Source organism: Bos indicus x Bos taurus, chromosome 11, assembly GCF_003369695.1.
Source record: "Bos indicus x Bos taurus breed Angus x Brahman F1 hybrid chromosome 11, Bos_hybrid_MaternalHap_v2.0, whole genome shotgun sequence".
Classification (NCBI taxonomy): Eukaryota; Metazoa; Chordata; class Mammalia; order Artiodactyla; family Bovidae; genus Bos; species Bos indicus x Bos taurus.
In genome coordinates this window covers 11,392,953-11,412,183 of record NC_040086.1, presented here as the reverse complement: position 1 = coordinate 11,412,183, position 19,231 = coordinate 11,392,953, and the positions used below count along the sequence as shown (strand labels likewise).

General features: G+C 55.4%; 1 protein-coding gene across 3 annotated transcripts in view; it reads right to left on the bottom strand.

Annotated features, from left to right (window-relative positions):
- The window catches only part of SFXN5 (sideroflexin 5), a 126,437-nt gene that overhangs the window by 11,813 nt on the left and 95,393 nt on the right, over window positions 1-19,231 (bottom strand). For 2 of the 3 annotated variants that reach the window (XM_027554894.1, XM_027554896.1), the window contains 3 exons: window positions 16,395-16,510; window positions 14,347-14,432; window positions 6,912-7,029 (listed from right to left, as the gene is read on the bottom strand). In XM_027554894.1, the coding sequence (XP_027410695.1) occupies window positions 6,912-7,029; window positions 14,347-14,432; window positions 16,395-16,510 (320 nt within the window). The remainder of the gene's footprint in view (window positions 1-6,911; window positions 7,030-14,346; window positions 14,433-16,394; window positions 16,511-19,231) is intronic. The other variant, XM_027554895.1, reaches the window with a different exon arrangement.

The window sequence follows — 19,231 nt, the reverse complement described above, 5'->3', positions numbered from 1 at the left end:
AAGGTGTTTGGCAGAGCCTGGAGGGGCAGAGGGGGGGTTCCCTGCTGAGGTGTCGGGACCAACAAACCAACAACCCACAGTCAGCAACCACAGGGCAACAGCCCTCGCTGCTGGTGAACCGGACTCCTGGCCCCACACAGGCCCTGCGAAGCTGGTGCGGGGGAGGGACAGAGACATGCAACCCTCGCTGCTGGTGAACCGGACTCCTGGCCCCACACAGGCCCTGCGAAGCTGGTGCGGGGGAGGGACAGAGACATGCAACCCTCGCTGCTGGTGAACCGGACTCCTGGCCCCACACAGACCCTGCGAAGCTGGTGCAGGGGAGAGACAGAGACATGTACACACTTGGGGAGCCCCCGGCCCTACAGAGGCAGTCCAGCCACTCTTTCCTGTGCTCCCACCCCTATTGCTGCGGGGAGGGCTAAGGAGCTGAGTCAGGGTCCAGGGGCCCCAAGGCATGTTCCAAGGAAGGTTCTGCCCATTCGCCACTCAGCACCATTCACAAGCCATGCCTGGCCCCGGAGGGTGGTGCACCCACACTACCAGAGAAGCACCCTACAGTCAGCATCTGACTTAAGGTCCTACAGCCCGCCACTGGCTCTCCTGGCTCCAGTACCAGGGCCCAGTTTCATGGGTTCACTTCCAGAATCTTAATGGACAGAACCAGGAGAAAGCTTACTTCCAACCCCTCATCTTGTGGCAAAGGAAACGGAGGTCTTGGGGTGAAGCCCAAACTCACACAGAGAGTTGAGGTGGGGGGATGCCAGGCAGAGGCGAGGAGGGCATACCCAGGGCACGTGGGGCAGGCCCCAGCCTGAACCCCACCTAGGGACAGGACAGAGCCCCCAGGGGCCCCTGGACCCCCGAGCCTGACTCGTCCACAGAAAAGCCCCACCTTTTCATGTGGACACATTTCAACCTCACCAAACCAGCTAATTATTGACAGTTGGTGAAGAGGAGATCTCACTTTTTCCTCCTGTTAAACTGCTCCTAATTAGTTCCCTGTCACCACGGCTGGCTCGCCCGCCCGCCGCTCGCCGTCGCGGTAATCCCGCTGCACAGTGTCTCATTAACCTTTTGCTCCTCTCCTGCCGCCTGCCAACAAGATGAAGACAAAAACAGATTGTCGAACAATGGCTCCGGCTTGTATGTGCTGCCCGGTTCCCCAGCCCCCCAAGCTCCCGGGGGAACTGCGGGGGGAAGAGAGGGGAATGGGGTGGGGGAGAGCCCAGAGGAATCGAGGGAGAGAGGCACAAAGAGAGACAGAGACAGAGTGGGCAGGGCCACGGGCGGGGCACTTGGCAAAGGTGCTGCCTCTTGCTGTGGGGAGACAAGAGGTTCATTAAACGGGATTGGAAATGCTCCCAGGTGGGGAACACTGGCTGTCAGAGCGGGAGGGACGTTCATCATCCCCAGGTCAGCCAAGCCCACGGGCCCGGAGACTGGACCTTGGACATCTCCCTTGAGGGACCCTAGGCACCAGCACGTGTGTGTGTGTGTGTGTGTACGTGTGTCTGGGGGAGGACAGAGCTGGCCACGTTGGCCTGGAGCCCAGAGCCCCAACCTCCATAGAGGGTAGGGCCAGAAAGGTCAAAACAAACCAGGCCCCACACGCCACAGGGCGGCCTCTGCGACTGGCACAGCCCTGGGTGAGCTCCAGCACAGCACCCTGCTTTATTTCCATCTTAGCTGCGCTGCCCCCGACATTCCTTGGTTATTGGGTTTCTATCTGCCTCCCCAGAACAGAGCTCCCTGAGAGCAGGGGCTATGACACGGGCCTCCGAATTACAAGGAAAGGGTAAAGCACCCCCAATATCTGCGGCAGGGATACAGATGGGCCCATCGCTGTCTGGGCACAGCCTGGCTGAGTTGGCCTTGGCCAAGCCTTAACCTGTAGGCTCCAGGGTCCACCAGGACACACCCCACATTCCCTGTGACAGGACCGGGGCTCAGAAGGGAGGCCAGACCTTGCTTCCCCATTCTCACACTCAAGCTCCTAAGGAAGCTTCCTACCCAAACTGCTGGCCTATAGGCCCCCATCCCCACCTGACCTCAGCTCTGGGTTGGAGAACAAAGGCAGACTTCAGAAGGTCCCTGTGAATTGGACATGGATTCCCCATGAAGGAGGAGGGCTGGGGGAACACACTGGAAAGTTCCCACTGGCAAATTAGCAAGGAGCCCTCTGGGGTCCAGACCTGTGCCTTCTCACTTGACGGTAAGGTGGGGGTGGACTGGGAGGGCTCTCGAATCCTTCTGTGAACACAGAGCCCCTCCGTTATTACCAACTCGGGGCCTTGGGCACACTGCTTATATGCCTCAGTTTCCAGTTGTAAACATGGAGTAGTACTGGTCCTGCCTTGCAGGACTGTCATGTTCTGGAATCACACTTCACCACCATATCAACCAGGGCCCTCTGCTTACTGGACCCCAGGACCCCCGGGAGGCCAGGCCTTTCTGCCCTGGGCTGTACGACTCCTTCCCCATCACGGCCCTCTCCCCGGGCTCCCAACCCCCCATCTCACAGGACAGCGGCCACCCGATGTGTCCCATCCCTTGACCGTCTCACAGAACACTGGCGAGTGACACTTTCTTTGCTGTTCTCCAGTGGCTTCCCATCCCTGAGCTCATTGCTTGGAACAGAGACAGAATCCTGACCACCACTTTGCCTCCTCAGCTGCTTTGTCCAGCTACAGTCCCGGGCTGCCAAGCCTTGTCAGCCCCTGCTGGTCTCCTCCGCAGCAGCTCACTTGCAGGGAGCCCCCTCCTCCTCAAAACGGCCTTGTCCTCAGGGTCCATGAAAACGCTCATCAGGTTTCTCCCCTGGCTGCTCCTGCCCTTTTTAAGACAGCTTTTTTTCCTCCCATGGCAACCTCGACACTTCTAGGGCTTTAGTCTCCCCCATGCATCAAAGGTTCCATGTTCCCCCACCAAAATCTCTCCCCAGAGCCTGAGACTCATATATCTAACTGTCTAGGCAGCACCCCTTGATAAACAGGAGTACTCCCTTGACTTAAGGAATATTAGGAAGATTTAATACAAGGCACTCAGAGACCCCAGCCTGCTGCCTGGCCCAGTAGATGTTTAGTAAATGGTAGCTATAATTATTATCATTTGCAATTTTAATTTTAAAATTAGCACCATTTTAATAGGCAGAAACACTAGTTTGAAAAGAGTAGACAAAACTTTCCCAGCGATTGAAGAGGGGATTGAAGTTGTTTCCTCAACTTCTGGGGTTAGTGGGTTGGAAACCCCACACCAATCACTGCAGGCCAGCCATTCTAGGAACCAGTTCCTAAATTCCATCTCCAGGTCACCTAATTAATTAATTAGTGTGCCAGCGATTACTCCTATTGACAGCCTTGGTGGCTCTTGGCAAGGTTGGGTCAGCCCAAGCAAGTCCAGACTCATTGTGGCAAATCCCATTGGCTTCTGGGTTGTGAGACGTGATCCCCACACAGCAGAAGCAGCACCTCGTTAGAGAGAATTAATTGGGAGGAAGAAAGAGGGAACAAGGTCCTCTCAGCCTGATGGCCTTAGTGCCACAAGTCAGAGACAGCCCTCCAAACACCCCATAATGCACAGGCCAGCCTGCATTCTGTAGGGTTGATGCAGGCGAGGAGGAGGCTCTGAAAATCATGGCCCTACCCTCCTTTCCCAGAGAAAGTTCTAGAGATTTATTACAAAATGACTACATTCTTCTCAATCTAGAGAAAGAGGCGTGGGTTGCAACGAGATGGACTTTGGTTAGACACCCAGAACTAACTTCCACGCCTGTTTGTGGCAGGCATGGGGGAAGGAAGGAGCCTGGACGTCGCTCCCTTAGACCACCTCTCGGCAGCCAGAGCTGGAGGCTGGAGTGGCTGGACTGTGGCCATTTCTCTGTTACTTGTCCCAGAGCAGCACCCTCCAAAGACCTACAGCTCTAGACTCCACCACCACAGAGAGGCCCCAGCTCCCTCCTCTCTCACTGCCCCAGGGTAGGTGAAAAGAGAGAGAAAATCCCACGAAACAAGCAGATGCAACACCTCCTGGGAGCTCTGAACTGGAAGCCGGCATCTGCGGTGTTCTCCCACATCAGTTTCTGGCTTATCTGCGACTCTGGGCTGGACCCTCAGCTTCTCTGGGCCTCCATTTCCCCCCACAGAGAGCCAGGGGGGTGCTAAACTGGATGATCTTGAAAATCCTTCCAATGGGACAGGCTCCAGTTCCCTCGTGGGCTTTCTCTGCCCTGGGTCTCTCCCCTGTGCAGAGGGGTAGAGCTATGGGAGCTACTGGAGGCTTCTGAACACAGGGGTGCTTGCAAGCACCTGGAGCACTCAACTCGTGCCCAGAACTGCACACGCGGCCCAACTGCACAGAGATGCAGTTCATGACCATGGGGAGTGTGGGCTCAGGCCTTCCACATGGGGATGCTGGGACCACTAAGAAGTGCCCTCCCCGCTATCTTCAGAGCTTCCAGGCAACCTGGAACCCCCAGCTCCATTTAGAGTCCCTAAGCATCGGGATATATCTGTTCAGCTTTGGGAGTGAGCTATAAGGTTTGGAAGGGTACCCCAGCTTTGTAGCAAGGCTGGGCCCGTGGGCGTGAGGATACTGCTTTCCATCCACCTGCCTTGGGCTGGCCCCCAAGACAGGAGCCCCTTCCCATTATAGCTTCCTCCTAAAACTCTGGGACTCAGTGGAGGGAAGTGACGCCAGTCCATACCCTCCTTGGGGCCTGGAGGCTGGGTCACTTCCTCCTATTTTAAGACCCTATGTCTCCAGTCCTTACAGTCTAGGTGTAACACCCAGGACCTTATTTTCACCTTCCTCAACTTCCCTGGGGGAACCTGTACCCCTCGCACTCCCTCTGGCGAGGACTGAGCAGGGTCAGTGCTGCAGCCACAGCCGCCATCTTCCCATGAGTTCAGTGGTCGTTCTTTGCCTCCATAGGTCTGCCTCTGCACCAAACCTTGCTCTTCTCACTCAGCTTGCTAGTGCTTCTTCACCCCAACCCAGCTAAGATTCTGGAGTCCTCTGCTCCTCCTGAACTCATACCAGCCTCCCAAATGGCTCACCCAGACAGACAAAACTGGAGCTGGCCCTGTATCTCTGGGTAGATGATCCCTGGCTACCCCCACAGCCCTGAACCCTCCCCCAGCCATCCCCTCCGCTGACCCCTGGCCCTGCCCTCCAGGTTCTCTGACTTCCTTGGTCCCCGGTCTCTCCTGCTCTTCCCTCTGAAGGTCTCCAGCCTTCTCCATGGCCCTCTGACTTCCCCTTCCCACTCTCCTCCTACCTCTGCTCAGTCTTGAGACCCCAGGAGCTATCAGAACAACTTCCTTAACCTCCCACCCCTGAACTCCACCCCAACCACATCTGCCTCCCCCTACTGAAGGGGAGAGGGGTCACCACACCGAGTGAATCCTCTAAACTGCTTTCTGTGCCCTGCCTCCCCCACTTCATGGACGTGCTCTTCATCCTCCCCCTCCAATGTCCTCCTTCTCTCCTGAGGTCTTCCCTTTGCATTTGCTCAAGCTCCAGTCTCTCCCATTTGTAAACAGTGAAAATAAAGCCTCTCTTGACCCTACATCTCATTCCAGTGGTGGGACTGCTTCTCTCTTTCCCCTTGGCTTCCTTTCTCTTCTCTCTTTTGCATCCCAAGCCTCTAGACCAAGCGGTCAGCCTGCCACCCCATTTCCTCACCCCCACCCCCCGCTGAGCCCCACTGATCCCTTGGGATGGGGTTTGCCTTCATGTCCAGAGATACCAATGACACTCTTCAACCTCACAGAGCTTGACCTCACAGGAAGGTCTGCTGTCTAAGGACGCCCCCACGTCTCATCCCACTTGGCTCTATCCCTACCTCCCTGGCCGCTCGTCCTTGGGCAGCACACTTCTGGAGGCCTCTATTCACCACACACTCCTTGACTGGTCCTACCCACTACCCTGGCTTCCATCACTGTTTAGGCTGGGGGCCCCTGCTTCTGTCCTTCCAGCCCAGGCCTCTCTCCTGGATTCTAGACCCAAAGCCAAATCCCACAGGGCACCTCCGTTCACGTGTTTCGCAGGCTTAAGCCCCATGCACGCATCCAGCTCCACTCGCTGTCCTCCCGCATGTCAGCACCTCCGTGTCTCCATCTTGTTAAGTAGTACCTACATCTGCCTGGTAGCCGGGCGCATATCCTGCCGGTTTCTTGTCTTCCCACCACATGCAGTTCTTTGTCAAATCCGGATAAAGCTGCTTCCTAACTCTATCTTCAAGGACCCACTTTTCTCCATGCTCACTGCCAACAGCCTGGTCCAAGCCACCATCCTCTCACTGGACGTGCGCCACTGCCTCCTGAAGGCTCCTTCTCCTCTGAAGCTGCAACCCAGCCTCACCATGCAAGCACAGGGACTATTCAAAATCAGGACTCTGGTCCTGCTCTGTACAGCTCTTCTGGTAACACTTACCCTCTGTGGTGGCTTCCAGCTTCCCAGCACCACCTGACCCTAGGCCCCCTTACCAGCCCCTCATCTTCCCCCTCTCCACCAGAAATGAAGGCCTCAGTTGCCTACCTTCACACCAGGTGACTTCAGCCTATGTGTCCCCTCACCTCTTACACGCCTGGGCAGCTCTAACCCATCCTTCAGGCCCCATGAAACGCCATGTCTCTCTAGGCACCATTTGGGCCCCTACTGTCCCCTCCCACAGCCGAACACCTCCCGTCCTCACACTACTCACCGTTCACTTGTTATTCCTTGTGTCATCGCTGTGTTCACTGCCTGACCTCGGCTCTTTGAGGTTAGAACCTGGGCCTGTCTCATTCATGTTCTAACCCCAGTGCCTAGTTAGCCCCTTGCTAAGGAGTCAGCACTAAGTATTGGTTTATAAATGACCAAACTGCAAACCTTCCCTGTCCTGCCCTTGAGCCCCTCCCTCCACTGACCTCTGACATCTGAGGGAAGAGGCTGATGGCCAGTGGCAGGGCCAGGCCGAAGGCTGCCAGGCACACAAGGCTTTGCACAGGGAGGAGCAGCCGGGGACGCGCCTGCAGGAGAGCTGTCCTGTGGAAGAGAGTGAAGGGGGAGCCATGAGACCCGGAGACAGAGTGAGCTGGCCACTAGCCACCACGCTGGGTCCCACTGGGCCCAAGGGCCAGTGCTAGCCAGTAGTCAAATAGCAATGGAGAAATTCTGTCTTGGGGACCTTCACCCATTGGCACCCATTTCCCCAGGCCCTGCCCTGAAGAACATTGCTGGTTGAACTCTCAACCACAGCTCATAAACGAGCACTTGTGGGGGCCCCACCCCACTGTATGTCCACTGTGGAAAGAAGACCCCGAATGGGGGAGACAATAGAGGAAGCTGCCGATCCCTGCTCCTGTGTAGGGGCTGGGGGGACCCCACGGGGATACAGCAGAGGAAGATGGTCCTTGAAGGCGGCACATAACAAATCACACATTCACGCGTCACGAACACGCATACACACATGTGCATAGCCAGGAGGGGATGATCCGCTTCTGGGTATGGGAAGATTACACGCCACCTGGTCAACTTTGACCCAAAAGCCACAGAGGAAGACAGGGACTTGCCCAAGGCCAAGGCCAAGTCTGCAGGAGGCAGGCAGGGCTGCTATCTGGACTCCTGACTCCCAGCAAGTGCTGTCACTGAGCTGCTCCGGCTCCTGCCTGTGGACCCTCTGACCACATCATCGCCAGCTAACACCCCTCTCTGCAACGAGTGTCAGGAGGGATTCTTGGACAGGAAAGGGGTATGAAAGCCTCCTCCCTCTGGGGCCAGGTCCCCAGCCCCATGACAGAACAAGCTCTCCAGACAGAGTGGGGACCATAGTGGTTGGCAGGTCCACCTTCACTGTGTTGTCCATCAGAGCATCTCGTTCTGTATAATCCACTGGGTCCTAGTGAACACCACAGGCCATCTACCTGGGGGAGGCCTGGGGTGGGATGCACCAGCAGGATGGATTATTTGCCAAGGGATGTTGGGTGGGTACTAACGCTGCCCTCAGGAAGTGTCAGCCTTCACTGGAGGAAGACCGGTTCTGTGGGAAGAAGATGGAACTAAGACTCTTGCCCTCCTCTCCTGGAGTAGGTAGGGGAGGCCCTCCTTGGGGCTGTGCCTCAGTGTGTGGGCAGGCAAATCCCACACCACCTGTAATTACCTCCAGACACAAATCCCAAGAGTGACTCTGGCTCTAAGGGGACAGCAGAATTGGGAGCAGTGGTTTTCAAACTTTGGTACCCAGGCTGGGGTTAAATCGGGCTCACCTTCATGAGATCCTGATTCTGTGGGTACCACACCTGGGAACCCTCCCTGAGTCTGAAACAGGTGATCCCCAGACCACACTCTGGGACACTGTGGCCCAGAATGTGCCTGCTAAGGTACCAATAATGATCCAATTACTTGTAAGTTCTATTCAGTAAAAGACGGGGACACACTAAGTGCTCAGTGATGGGTGTTAGTGTTGCTATTGTTACTGCCTTTGTTTCCAGCTGGAAGGAGGTAGATCCTGGTGGCTGGGCTGTCCCCCAGCCCTCCCCACTGGCCTAGACCCCACCATCTGACCAGTTGTTGAATTAAGCCTGAATTGATCTACTGGGGAGGGGAATTTCCACAGGATTAAGAGCAGTGGGACAGAATGGCCCAAATCAAACTCAAACCCTTCTGGCCTTCCCTCTGCCTCAGTCCAGGGGGCTTCTTAGGCGGTGCTGAGGGAGGAAAGGAATAGGCTGAGCTAACTCCATCTTGAAAAAGAGGGAAACTCCATCTTGCACTTTCAGTGAGCTTTGGACTACGTGCCTGGTAGAGTTAGGGGAAGCACACTGACTGAAACCGCCCACCCTGGCCAGGCTCTCTAGTAACCATTCACATGAATTGTTTTACGACAGGAGGTCTTGGTAAGGAATACAGAACTAATAAGCCACCACCAACCGGAAGAGTTCGGGAAAGGTCAAAAGGAGCCACCGCGTGTCTGTCCACTTCCCAGAATCGCTCTTGCTAGCATCCATCTTGGCTGAGCGATGTGTGTGCCACCAGGAAGGACTCTGAATCAGAATGATTGGCCACCTGGAAACTAATCCCATCACCAAAAAACCCGAGACTGCGAGCCACTTGGCAGAGCAGTTCTCCTGGGTTCCCTTACCCTACTCCTCTCCACCCGGGTGCCCTTTCCCAATAAAATCTCTTGCTTTGTCAGCACGTGTCTCCTCGGACAATTCTTTTCCGAGTATTAGACAAGAGCCTGCTCTTGGGGCCCTGGAGGGGAGGCCCCCTCTTCCTACAACAGCAGCAATGGGGATAACATACCTATGGCCGAACTGGCCTCCTCTTTTGGCAAAGATTTCCCATTGCCAAAAAGAATGTAATAATCCCCTACGCAGTCAATCACCTTTGTAATCTTTATGGCACCAATTGGTGTAGGCTACAATGTATAACCAGCTGACCCTTCTGATTATGAATCATGGCTGTGACCTGATTGTGTCTCCCTTTAACACTTTCCAAGGTTGGTTTAAGGAATTTGGGGATGTGGGCTTGAGCAGTACATTTAAGGTATATGAGGTTTTCACAAAAGTCGGTCAGGCTAAAAGGAGACTCTGCCTTGGGCCTGCTGGTGTAATAAACTGCACTCCACTATCTGCATTGTCCTTCTGAGTGAGTTTGTTTCCTGGAACGTGTGGCTACAACAGCGCCAGTGATAAAGAGCCTGCTTGCCATTTCAGGAGACATAGAAAGACTTGGGTTCAATACCTGGATTGGGAAGATCCCCTGGAGGAGGGCATGGCAACCCACTCCACTATTCTTGCCTGGAGAATCCCATGGACAGACGAACCTGGTGGGCTACAGTCCATAGAGTTGCAAAGAATCAGACATGACTGAAGAGATTTAACATGCACAACTTCTCCAGCAGGACCAGGAGAGGCAGTGACTGGGACCTCAGGCCCTGAGGGTGGCCAGAGCATGGGGACAGACAGGAGGGTGTGTTTTCCCTGGAGGCACTGTCCCTCCCCCAGGGTCATGGAGGGAGGTTTCCTCCCTGACAGGTGAGGGGCAGGCCATGGGTTCATTCCAGTGGGGACACTGGACAGACCAGCCCCCTCCACGTGGGGCTGTGACCTCCGCTCCTCTCTCAAGGTGGCTGGCTGAGGTCTTCACTGTACAGGCCTGGCTCCCCACCCGGGAAGGAGGCAGGCTCAGACAGCAGCCAACAGTGGGCTCTGAAGCCCCAGCCCGGGCAGGAGAGTGAACACAGCAGGACAGGGGGAGGGGTGGAGGAGAGGGAAATGGCAGGGAGGAATTGGAAAGGCAGCTGGGGGAGTTAGAATATGCAGATGGAGAGATGTGCGAATGCCTGGGAGAGAGGAAAGACCCGGATCCCAGGGACTGAGGGAGGCTGGGGAGCGGCCTCAGGAACTACCGTGGAGGGTGTGGTCTGAACCGCAACCAGCTGAGACCCGTCCTGGGAGGGCAGTGAACCCAAGGCCCCAATCGAGGGCAGGGACGCAGGGCTGGAGGAGAGAGCCCCACACCTGCCTCTGAGTTGGGGGGATCACGTGGGGGTATGGGGCTGCTCTCCCAGCCCAGAGTCCAAAACCAATTTCCTCCCCAGGACGGTGGAGCTGGAGTGTGAGCCCCGACCTGAGAGGAGGGGTAGTGGAGGGTGAGGGGAGGGTGTGCAGCTCCTCAGAGGGGTGCCCTGCTCTGGTGCTAAAGGCTTCTTGGCTTCTGACTTGAGACTCCTTTCCTTTCAGTCTCAGAGACGGGACATCTGAACATGCCCCCCACCTGTGCTATCCTAGCTGGACACCCAGGGACCTCGTCTCTGAGAGCTCCCCCGGAGAGGAGATACTGAGGCCCGCCACACAACAGCTTGTCTCCCCATTGTTGTGCATTCCCTCAGCACTTGGAGCAGTTTTACTTTGCGCTCCATTAATTTGCAAGTAGGCTGCTTTGTAAGTGTTCTTTTGTCTTTTTTCCCTGGCGGTCCTGACTCCCTCACCCAACCAGGGCTCCCAGGGTCGAGAGAGTCGAGAGTCAGGCTGCCTCCCCCAACAGCCTCCTCAGCAGAGGCCCCGTCATTAGCACCCTGCATGGGAAGGCTGTGGGGTGCTCGACAGGGGGGGCCTGCTGGGTGGTGCAAAATGCCGAGCTGTAGCAGACCAGATAGTCAGGGGGGCGGTGCAGTGGTTCTCCAGGTGGGAAACTGACGAGCCAGACCCGGAAGCGGAAGCGGTGACGTGGAACCCCGCCTCCAGGAGTCTCTGTTGGTGCCTGCGCAGCCCGGCCCCCACCTCTGTCTGGCAGTTCCCTTTGTATGTGAGGTTAGTTATGTCTCTGAGGGTGCAAACTGAGTCTTGCCCACCTTATATTCCTGGGGCAATCCAGACTGGACTCTTTCTCTTCCCTCAGAGACCCTCCCACGAGCTTTGAGAAAGGACCAACCAGATACAAGGCTGCCTACTAACCCACTAACCTACCTGCCTTCGGGGCTTTTTCAGGACTCAGAGCTGAGTCAGACTCGGGGTGCCCGTAGTCCAGGCTGATTCCAGGCCAGGATGTTCAGAAGTGGAACAATCTCACCCCATCTCCCGTGAAGCCTCCAACTCATGGGACACTAACCACCACTCCACTTACTGCAAACCCAGTTCAGATGTCACCAACAGCCATCACATACATTTTCCCTCTGCAAATTTCAGGTTCAAGATTCAGTCGCCTTGAAGACAGAAGCCCCCCTACTTCCTCTTTGCCAGGTGGGGTCCTTGTGTGCACTTGTAGTCACTGGTATTTGGGGACAGCTTCAGGTCACCAGAGAGTTATGTCTACAGGGTCAGGGGCACCAAAGCAATCACTTCCAGGATTTATTTTTGCAACTTCTAGAGGAGATTAATTTTCTTAAATCTCAGTGTTCAATATGCCATCCCCACTCAGGTACTCACTCTCACCCTGCACCTCCCCTCTTCCAGGGGAGAAAGGGATCAGCCCCATAGCTGGACACAGGGCTCCTTTTCTTCTCCTAGGCTTGGCTCTCCAAGGTCCACACAACAGGCCCAATCTTGCCCCCAAAGCCTTCCTTTCTACCAAATCCTATCTTGATCTCAGAGTTGGCTGCAGCCCCTTTCCTCTGGACCAGACCCCCCTCAAGATCACCTTGACCCTGTTCACACACTGCTGGGTCCCACCCGCAGCTGACCTGTGTGTGGGTCTCCCCCTTTATCAAAACACAAGCTTTCTGAGACCAGGTCCCCAAATTTGCTCCTCCCTTGTCTCTATATGGGGTGGATTCCAAAGACGTGATTATGTGCTGGATCCAAAAACCCAAAACGCAGCCAGTGTGGTAGGAAGAGCCCAGCTTTGCAGTCATCTTCCTGGGTCATGCTTGGCTCTGCCATTTCCTAGTGAGTGACTGTAAGCAGATGATACACAACCTCTTTTTGCCTTCCTTTCCTCATCTGTAAAATAGGGATACCATACTGACCTCATTGCACTGTTGTGAAGGTTAAATGAGATCATTCATTCATTCAACAAACACTGAACATCACTATTTGCCAGGAACTATGCTAGATACTGTGCCAGGCAGAAAACAAAAGGAATTTACCCACCTCCATGGTGACTCAGATGGTAAAGAATCCTCCTGCAATGCAGGAGTCTTGGGTTCGATCCCTGGGTTGGGAAGATTCCCTGGAGAAGGGAATAGCTACCCACTCCAGTATTCTGGCCCTGAGAAATCCATGGACAGTGTAGTCCATGGGGTCACAAAGAGTTGGACATGACTGAGTAACTTTAAAAACAAAAGTGTAGATGACATTCTAGTGAAGCAGACAGATAATATACAGCTAGAAAAAGAATCTCAGATATTGGTAAGTGCTGTGAGTAAAAATAAGTCAGTGTAGCCAGGGAAGGAGTCCTGGTGGCTGTCATTTCAATGGAGTGGTCAGGGAGGGCATCTTTGAGGAGATGGCATTTAGGTAGGGACCTGGCTGAGAGAGGACTGGGATGTAACAAGTGTTTAATAAGGGTTTGATGCTAATTGTCATTTGGTTTGTGAGAATAAGAAAGTCCTCAAACTGGGGAGAAGCCCCTAACCTACGCCTTCCATGGAGTGCCACCAACCCCATCCTTGTCCTACACAGCCCCAAGCCCATCTATAGCCTTGAGGTGCCCCCTTCCAGGCTGGGCCCCCAGAGGGAGGGAGCAATCACCTCTTCGCTTCTACCTGTACCAGACCTCCAGGCCTTTGCTTATCTTCCTCCCTGCACCTAGAACCATTCCCTGCTTCTTGCCATCCTCCTAGACTTGCCCTCATCTTCAGGGATCTGCCTGCTTCTTCCCTCCTCCCCTCAGCCTCTCCTCCCAGCAGCATCCCCATCTTCATCATTCAATTTTACCCTCATTAATTAATAGAATCACTACATCACTGTTCTTATTATTGTATCTCCTCTGTGCTGTGTTGTGCTCAGTCGCTCAGTAGAGTCTGACTCTGTGACCCCACGGGCTGTGGCCTGCCAGGTTTCTCTGGTACATGGGGATTCTCCAGGCCAGAACACTGGAGTGGGTTGCCTTTCCCTTCTCCAGGGGATCTTCCAACCCAGGGATCGAACCCAGGTCTCCCTCCTTGCAGGTGGATTCTTTACTGTCTGAGCCACCAGGGAAGCCCAAGAATACTGGAGTGGGTAGCCTATCCCTTCTCCAGGGATCTTCCCGACCCAGGAATCAAACTGGGGTCTCCTGCATTGCAGGCGGATTCTTTACCAGCTGAGCTACCAGGGAAGCCCTTACAATGGGATATCACTTGTCAATTAAAAGGAACCAACTACCATAACAATTATATTAAGCAAAATATATCTTTTGCTTATAAAAAGCAGATATCTCTTTTAGAGACACAATAATGACTCCTGACTCTTTCTTTAGAGTCAGGACAAATATGTTCTCAGAACATCCCTCTGAGGGTGGCATGAAGGTTAATACTATTATTTTATAAATGGAGAAACTGAGGCACAGTGAGGTGGAGACTTGCCTCACGGCAGATACTTGAAAGGGGTATGCTGGGTCCAAATCTAGTCTTCCCACCACAGTCCTCAAACGCTCTCTCTATCGCTGTGCACTAATAGAATGCATACACACACACACACACACACACACACACACACACACACACACCCCTAAGAAGCGCCAGCCCTGCCTCGTGCATCAGGACCTCCGTCCCAGCTCCTAGCACAGGGTCCTGAGCAGGGAGGGTCCATTAATTCTCACAAGATGATTCCAGCAGTCCTTTCAAGGAGAGTCAGAACAAACTAGGGCCCTTGCCCTGGGCCAGCAGGGCCCCCTCCCCTCCACCTCCACGGTGGCTGCCATCCTGGCCCCACTCACTTCTCCAGCATGGACATGACGATCGGGGGTAGCACCAGGATGGGCATGGGGAGGACCACTCGTGTCAGCGCTGTCTCCAGCAGGGCCTGAGGGGCAAGCAGAGGCTTGGTGAGCAGGGGCTTCTGGGGGTGGGACAGCTGCCTGGCAGCAAAGCCCGCCCTGGAGCCCCTAGGTGTGTGAACTGCTGCTAAGCACATCTGGCTGAAGGGAATAATTCATGGAATTGCTCGCTAAGCTGTATTCCCCACAACAGAAAAAAGCTCTCCCTGTCTTCCCATCACAGATTCCCATCACCTGCCACGTGTGGGGGAGGGGTGGCAATACAGAGGCAGTCCCAGGAAGAGGCCTGCGCCCAGGGAGGTGCCCGAGTTGGGGGTGAGGGGTGGTGCTGCGGCTGAGAGGAAGCACATGGAGGACTCGAGATGCTCAGAAACAAAGCAGGCGCTGGAAGGACCAGAACAAACTGCTGGGACCTGCTGAGCTGCCTGAGGTTCCTCGTGCCCAGTGAGAACAGAGGTTCCGGGACTGACTTTCTTTTTTGGGCCCTTAAAGCATCTCCTGGCTCTGGAGGAGAGTCTTTCTTAGCGACAAGAGGTCAACTTTGTAGTGGGAAAGGCTTCTGCTGAGTGTCTGTGGTCCCCATAAGGGGTCTGCCTGGGGCCTGGCCCGGGGGGTTCCCTCAGGATCCCCGGGCAGTGGCGGCTGTCGAGGTATAGCTCAGTGGCATCTCTGCATCCTGATGGTCGCTGTGATGCAGGCTCCTGGCTCTCAGAGAAGGCTCAAGGAATGCTTGTAACACGTGGGTCCCTGGAGTCTTTCTCCAGAATGGCAAGGGGCCGGCAGCCTCAAGACAAGGGCAGCCCAGGGCTGCAGAAGAGTTGGGGGTCCCTGCTGTTTGGACCACGTGAAGGAGCTGTCACTATTTGCCACCCTCTCAGGAAGTCAGGAAAGAGAATAGGGCTGGATAGGAGGTTAGGGTCAGGTGGGAAGTTGAGGCTAACTCCCCTCTGATGAGGGGCCGGGGGCTGAATATTTCTCCCAGGAACCTGGGTTCTTCATCATCAGCTGCAGGAAGGCCTGGGAGAGGGTCCCTTCAGTCTCCTGAACAGGTGTAAGGATGTGGGGGTGGGGGGTCAGGCACCCAGAGCCTGTGCAGAAAGCAGAGGATGTGGTGTGGATGCCAGCACCCTCGAGCTCCTTGCCCCTCACAAGCCGTGCACGGACACTTACTTTCCCAGTGGGGTCAGAGGCTTATGGAGATTGCCCCTCGCTGACAGCGCAGTGGCGGCCCCATGTGCAAGCTGATGAGGGAGAGGGGCTGGAGCAGAGGGGACCCAGCACTCGGAGGCTAGAGCAGGACATGACACTAGTTGCCATTAGGATGAAGGCCGGAAAGCACAGGGAGATACATACACAGACTGGAATTTTTTAAAAAATTGCTAGAGTGAGTGAGGCTGGTGAAAAGTGATAGAAGTGAAAGAGGGCCTCCTGAAACAAAATACTCTTCCCCAAACCATCTCCATGGCTTCCTGCAAGCCTGAAATCCCTTCATCTTGGCCACCCTCACTCCCTGGTGACGTATCACCTGCAGAAGTGCCTGTTAGCACAGAACCACAAATCATCCACTTCCACCTGTCCTCTTCTCACCCAGGGGGATATGAAGGCCCCAGGAGCAGGGCTCTAGGTCCTGGGGAAGGGAAAGAAAGCTCCAGGGCGCAGGCGGGGCGGGGCGCGGGGGGCCTCCTCTGCCCTCACCAATTAACAGGTCAGAGAAAGCAGGTCCTAAGGGGCTGGGATAAGAGATGGGGATGCTTCCCAGGGGTGAAGAGGTTGCTGCAGAGAAGCAAGGGTGTCCAAGAGGCAGGGCTGGCGAGGGCCAGACCTGAGGCCTGTGGTTCACATGGATGGGAGTGGGGGGCAGGGGCGGAGAGGCGTGCTCAAGAGGAAAGGCAAGGGCACGGTGGACAGAAACCCCTGGGGAATGATCATGTCAAGGGAAAACTAACCAGAGCCTCCCCACCAGCCCCCTGAGCCCCCAGATGACCCACATGTCTGGCGGCGATCTTGGAGGAGCCCACGAGGTTGCCATCACCGTCCAAGACGTCAATTCCCTCCTCCAGCTCCCCGTATCGCATCAGAACCACGTTGCAGATATTGGCGCTGGCTGGAGAGAGAGAAGGGAGCAGGAGTGAGGGGGGGAGGATGGCATTCTACCTTGTGGAGAAGACCACTGGGTTCCACCCACACCAAGCAACAAAGCTTCTGAATAAATGCCGGGGCTTCCCTGGTAGCTCAGCGGGTAAAGAATCCACCTGCAATGCAGGAGACCCCGGTTCCATTCCTGGGTTGGGAGGATCCCCTGGAGAAGATCCTCTCTGGGTACCCACTCCAGTATTCATGGGCTTCCCTGATAGCTCAGATGGTAAAGAATCCGCCTGCAAGGAAGGAAACCTGGGTTCGATCCCTGGGTTGAGAAGATCCCCTGGAGGAGGGCATGACAGCCCACTCCAGTATTCTTGCCTGGGAGAATTCCCATGGACAAAGGAGCCTGGTGGGCGACAGTCCATGGGGTCACAAAGAGTCGGACACGACTGAGTGACTAAGCACGGCACTGTTCCCATAGTGGGTGGAGGCATGGCTCTGCTGCCTATCAGCCTGGTGAAGGATGTGGGGCTCTTGGGAACCTGGAAAGCAAAGGTGGAAAATAAATAACCAGTGTGAGGGGGGAGGGGAAACTGTTCAGGGCTCAGAGAGCAGCCAGTTGTCCAGGACACTGCTTTCCTCTCCTCAGGGGCAGGCCCCACCGGCAGGCAAAGTGGATGCCCATCCAGGAGGGCTCTGTGGCTTGAAGGCCAATCCCCACTGGTGCCGGACGCTCCACTGTCAGCTCCTCAGTCCCTTGGCTGCCTTTCTGGGCATCCTCTTAAAATGCCAGCTGCCCCCCACACACTTAGCCCTTTGCTCCTCAGAGTGAATCAAGCTCGCAGAGACTTGCTTCCCTGACAGCAGGTGCCAGAGCAGGCAGGAACCTCAGTGCTCACCCAGCACCTCCCCCTCATCATATGGATGGAAGATTGAGGCTCAGAGAGGGGGGTGACTTATCTGAGGCCACACAGCAAAGTGGGACAGAGCTGAAAGGCTACAGTGCCCCATCCTCTGGGTACCCAGGAGATGGACGAGTTTGGGGTGAATGGCATGCCTTCTACATGCTTGATTCAGATGGTTGGGTTTCCATGCCTCCACATCTCAGCTGAGATCATGGGGACCCAGGCTGAGGGGACGGCTCTTAGCTCCTTACTTCAGCAGAGTGTGCCGACTTTGGGGGGCCACCCATCAGCTGGCTTCTCTCCCCTGGGATTCACATGGCTAGGTCTGGGCCCAGGGCCGGGTGTGGGTGCTGACCTCGCCTGAACCCTGGTTCTGCTCCAGGATGGAAGTGGGGGGACTTGGGGATGGTGGGAGGGTGGGCAGTTGGGGGGGTGACAAATGTGGAGCCCGCCTGCTTCACTCCTCCCCCCAAAGCGCCTTGCTGTGTTTAAAGTTTTAATTTTTGCTAATTAATGTCAATTAATTTTGTATAATGAGTGTTTAATTTTGGGGAGTGTGTGAGCCTGGGAGCGACTGCAGTTCTGGGCTGTGAACGCTGATTAGCATCAACACCTGCTGCTTCCTCACTCCCTCCAGTGAGGGGGGGGCGCCAGGGTTTGGGGAACTGGAGGGCGGCAGGGCCTAGTGGGCAGGTGGAGTAGGAGGACCGCAGATGCTCCTGGTGCCCAAGCCAATGCTAGGGAGCAGAGCGGGCCAGGGCGCTTGCAGTTGGGGGACCCGGCCCTGCAGGTGAGGGGCCGCTCGAAGCCCTGAGGGTCTCTGAGCCTCCGTCTCCTGTTTCAGTAAAGCAGGGAGGTGGAATAAACAGAGGGGAAGACCGAGGTACTCTGCAGCCTTTGGAGAAGAAAAGCAGGAGACCCAATACAGTTTTGAAACGTATTTACAGCACATATGCCGTCTCCGAGTAGCTCTCGTGTTTCCACACGACACACAGTCACAGTGGGAGCCATGGGCAGACCTTGTCGGCTTCAGTCCCTGCTGTCTCCACAGCAGCCACACTCCCCTGTCTCAAACAGGGGCTCTCAACCGGGGCTGATTTTGTGAGGCATTTGGCAAAGTTGGAGACATTTTTGATGATCACGATCTGGGGGGGGGGCGGGCAGGGGTTGTTACTGGCATCTCTGGGTAGACCAGAGACTAAACATCCTTCAATGCACAGGACAGCTCCCGCAGCAAAGAATTATCCAGCCCAACACGTCAGTAGAGTTGATGCTGAAAAGCCCTTGTCTTAAACACACCCAGAGACTGAGAGTCAGGCAGGTGAATCTGAGGTAAGGGAGGAGAGAATGGGAGCCTGGGTTTCAGGCCAGTTGGCCTTGGGTTCCAAGCCTGGCTCTGCATCTCCTGTTCCTCACCCTTAGAGGTGAGCTCCTGATAGCCCCAGGGTCCCTCTAGGGCTTAGGGTCCAGAAGGGCCCCTGGAGAGGCCTGGGGTAGGGGCACCTGGCCTGTGTTAGTGATTTGCCCTCTAGTGGTGGCAGCGATGTACTGCAACCTATCACACCCTTGGGACAGCCAGGCCCTTAAGTACTAGGAGACCCAAGAAAACCTTTGGAGATGATATTGGGGTTTTCTGCCCTGAAAGGCATTAATCTCTGCCCTCTGAGAATACATTCTACCACCACCACCACCACCATTCCAGGAAAGGCAAGGCCACAGGAATGTGGTTCAGGGGAGGAGCAGCTGCCTAAACTCACTCTATGAACTCTGCTCCCTGCCGGCCTCCCAAGTGTGAAAATGGGGATGCGTTTAGTGTGTCCGTGAATTTCTGGGTGCTG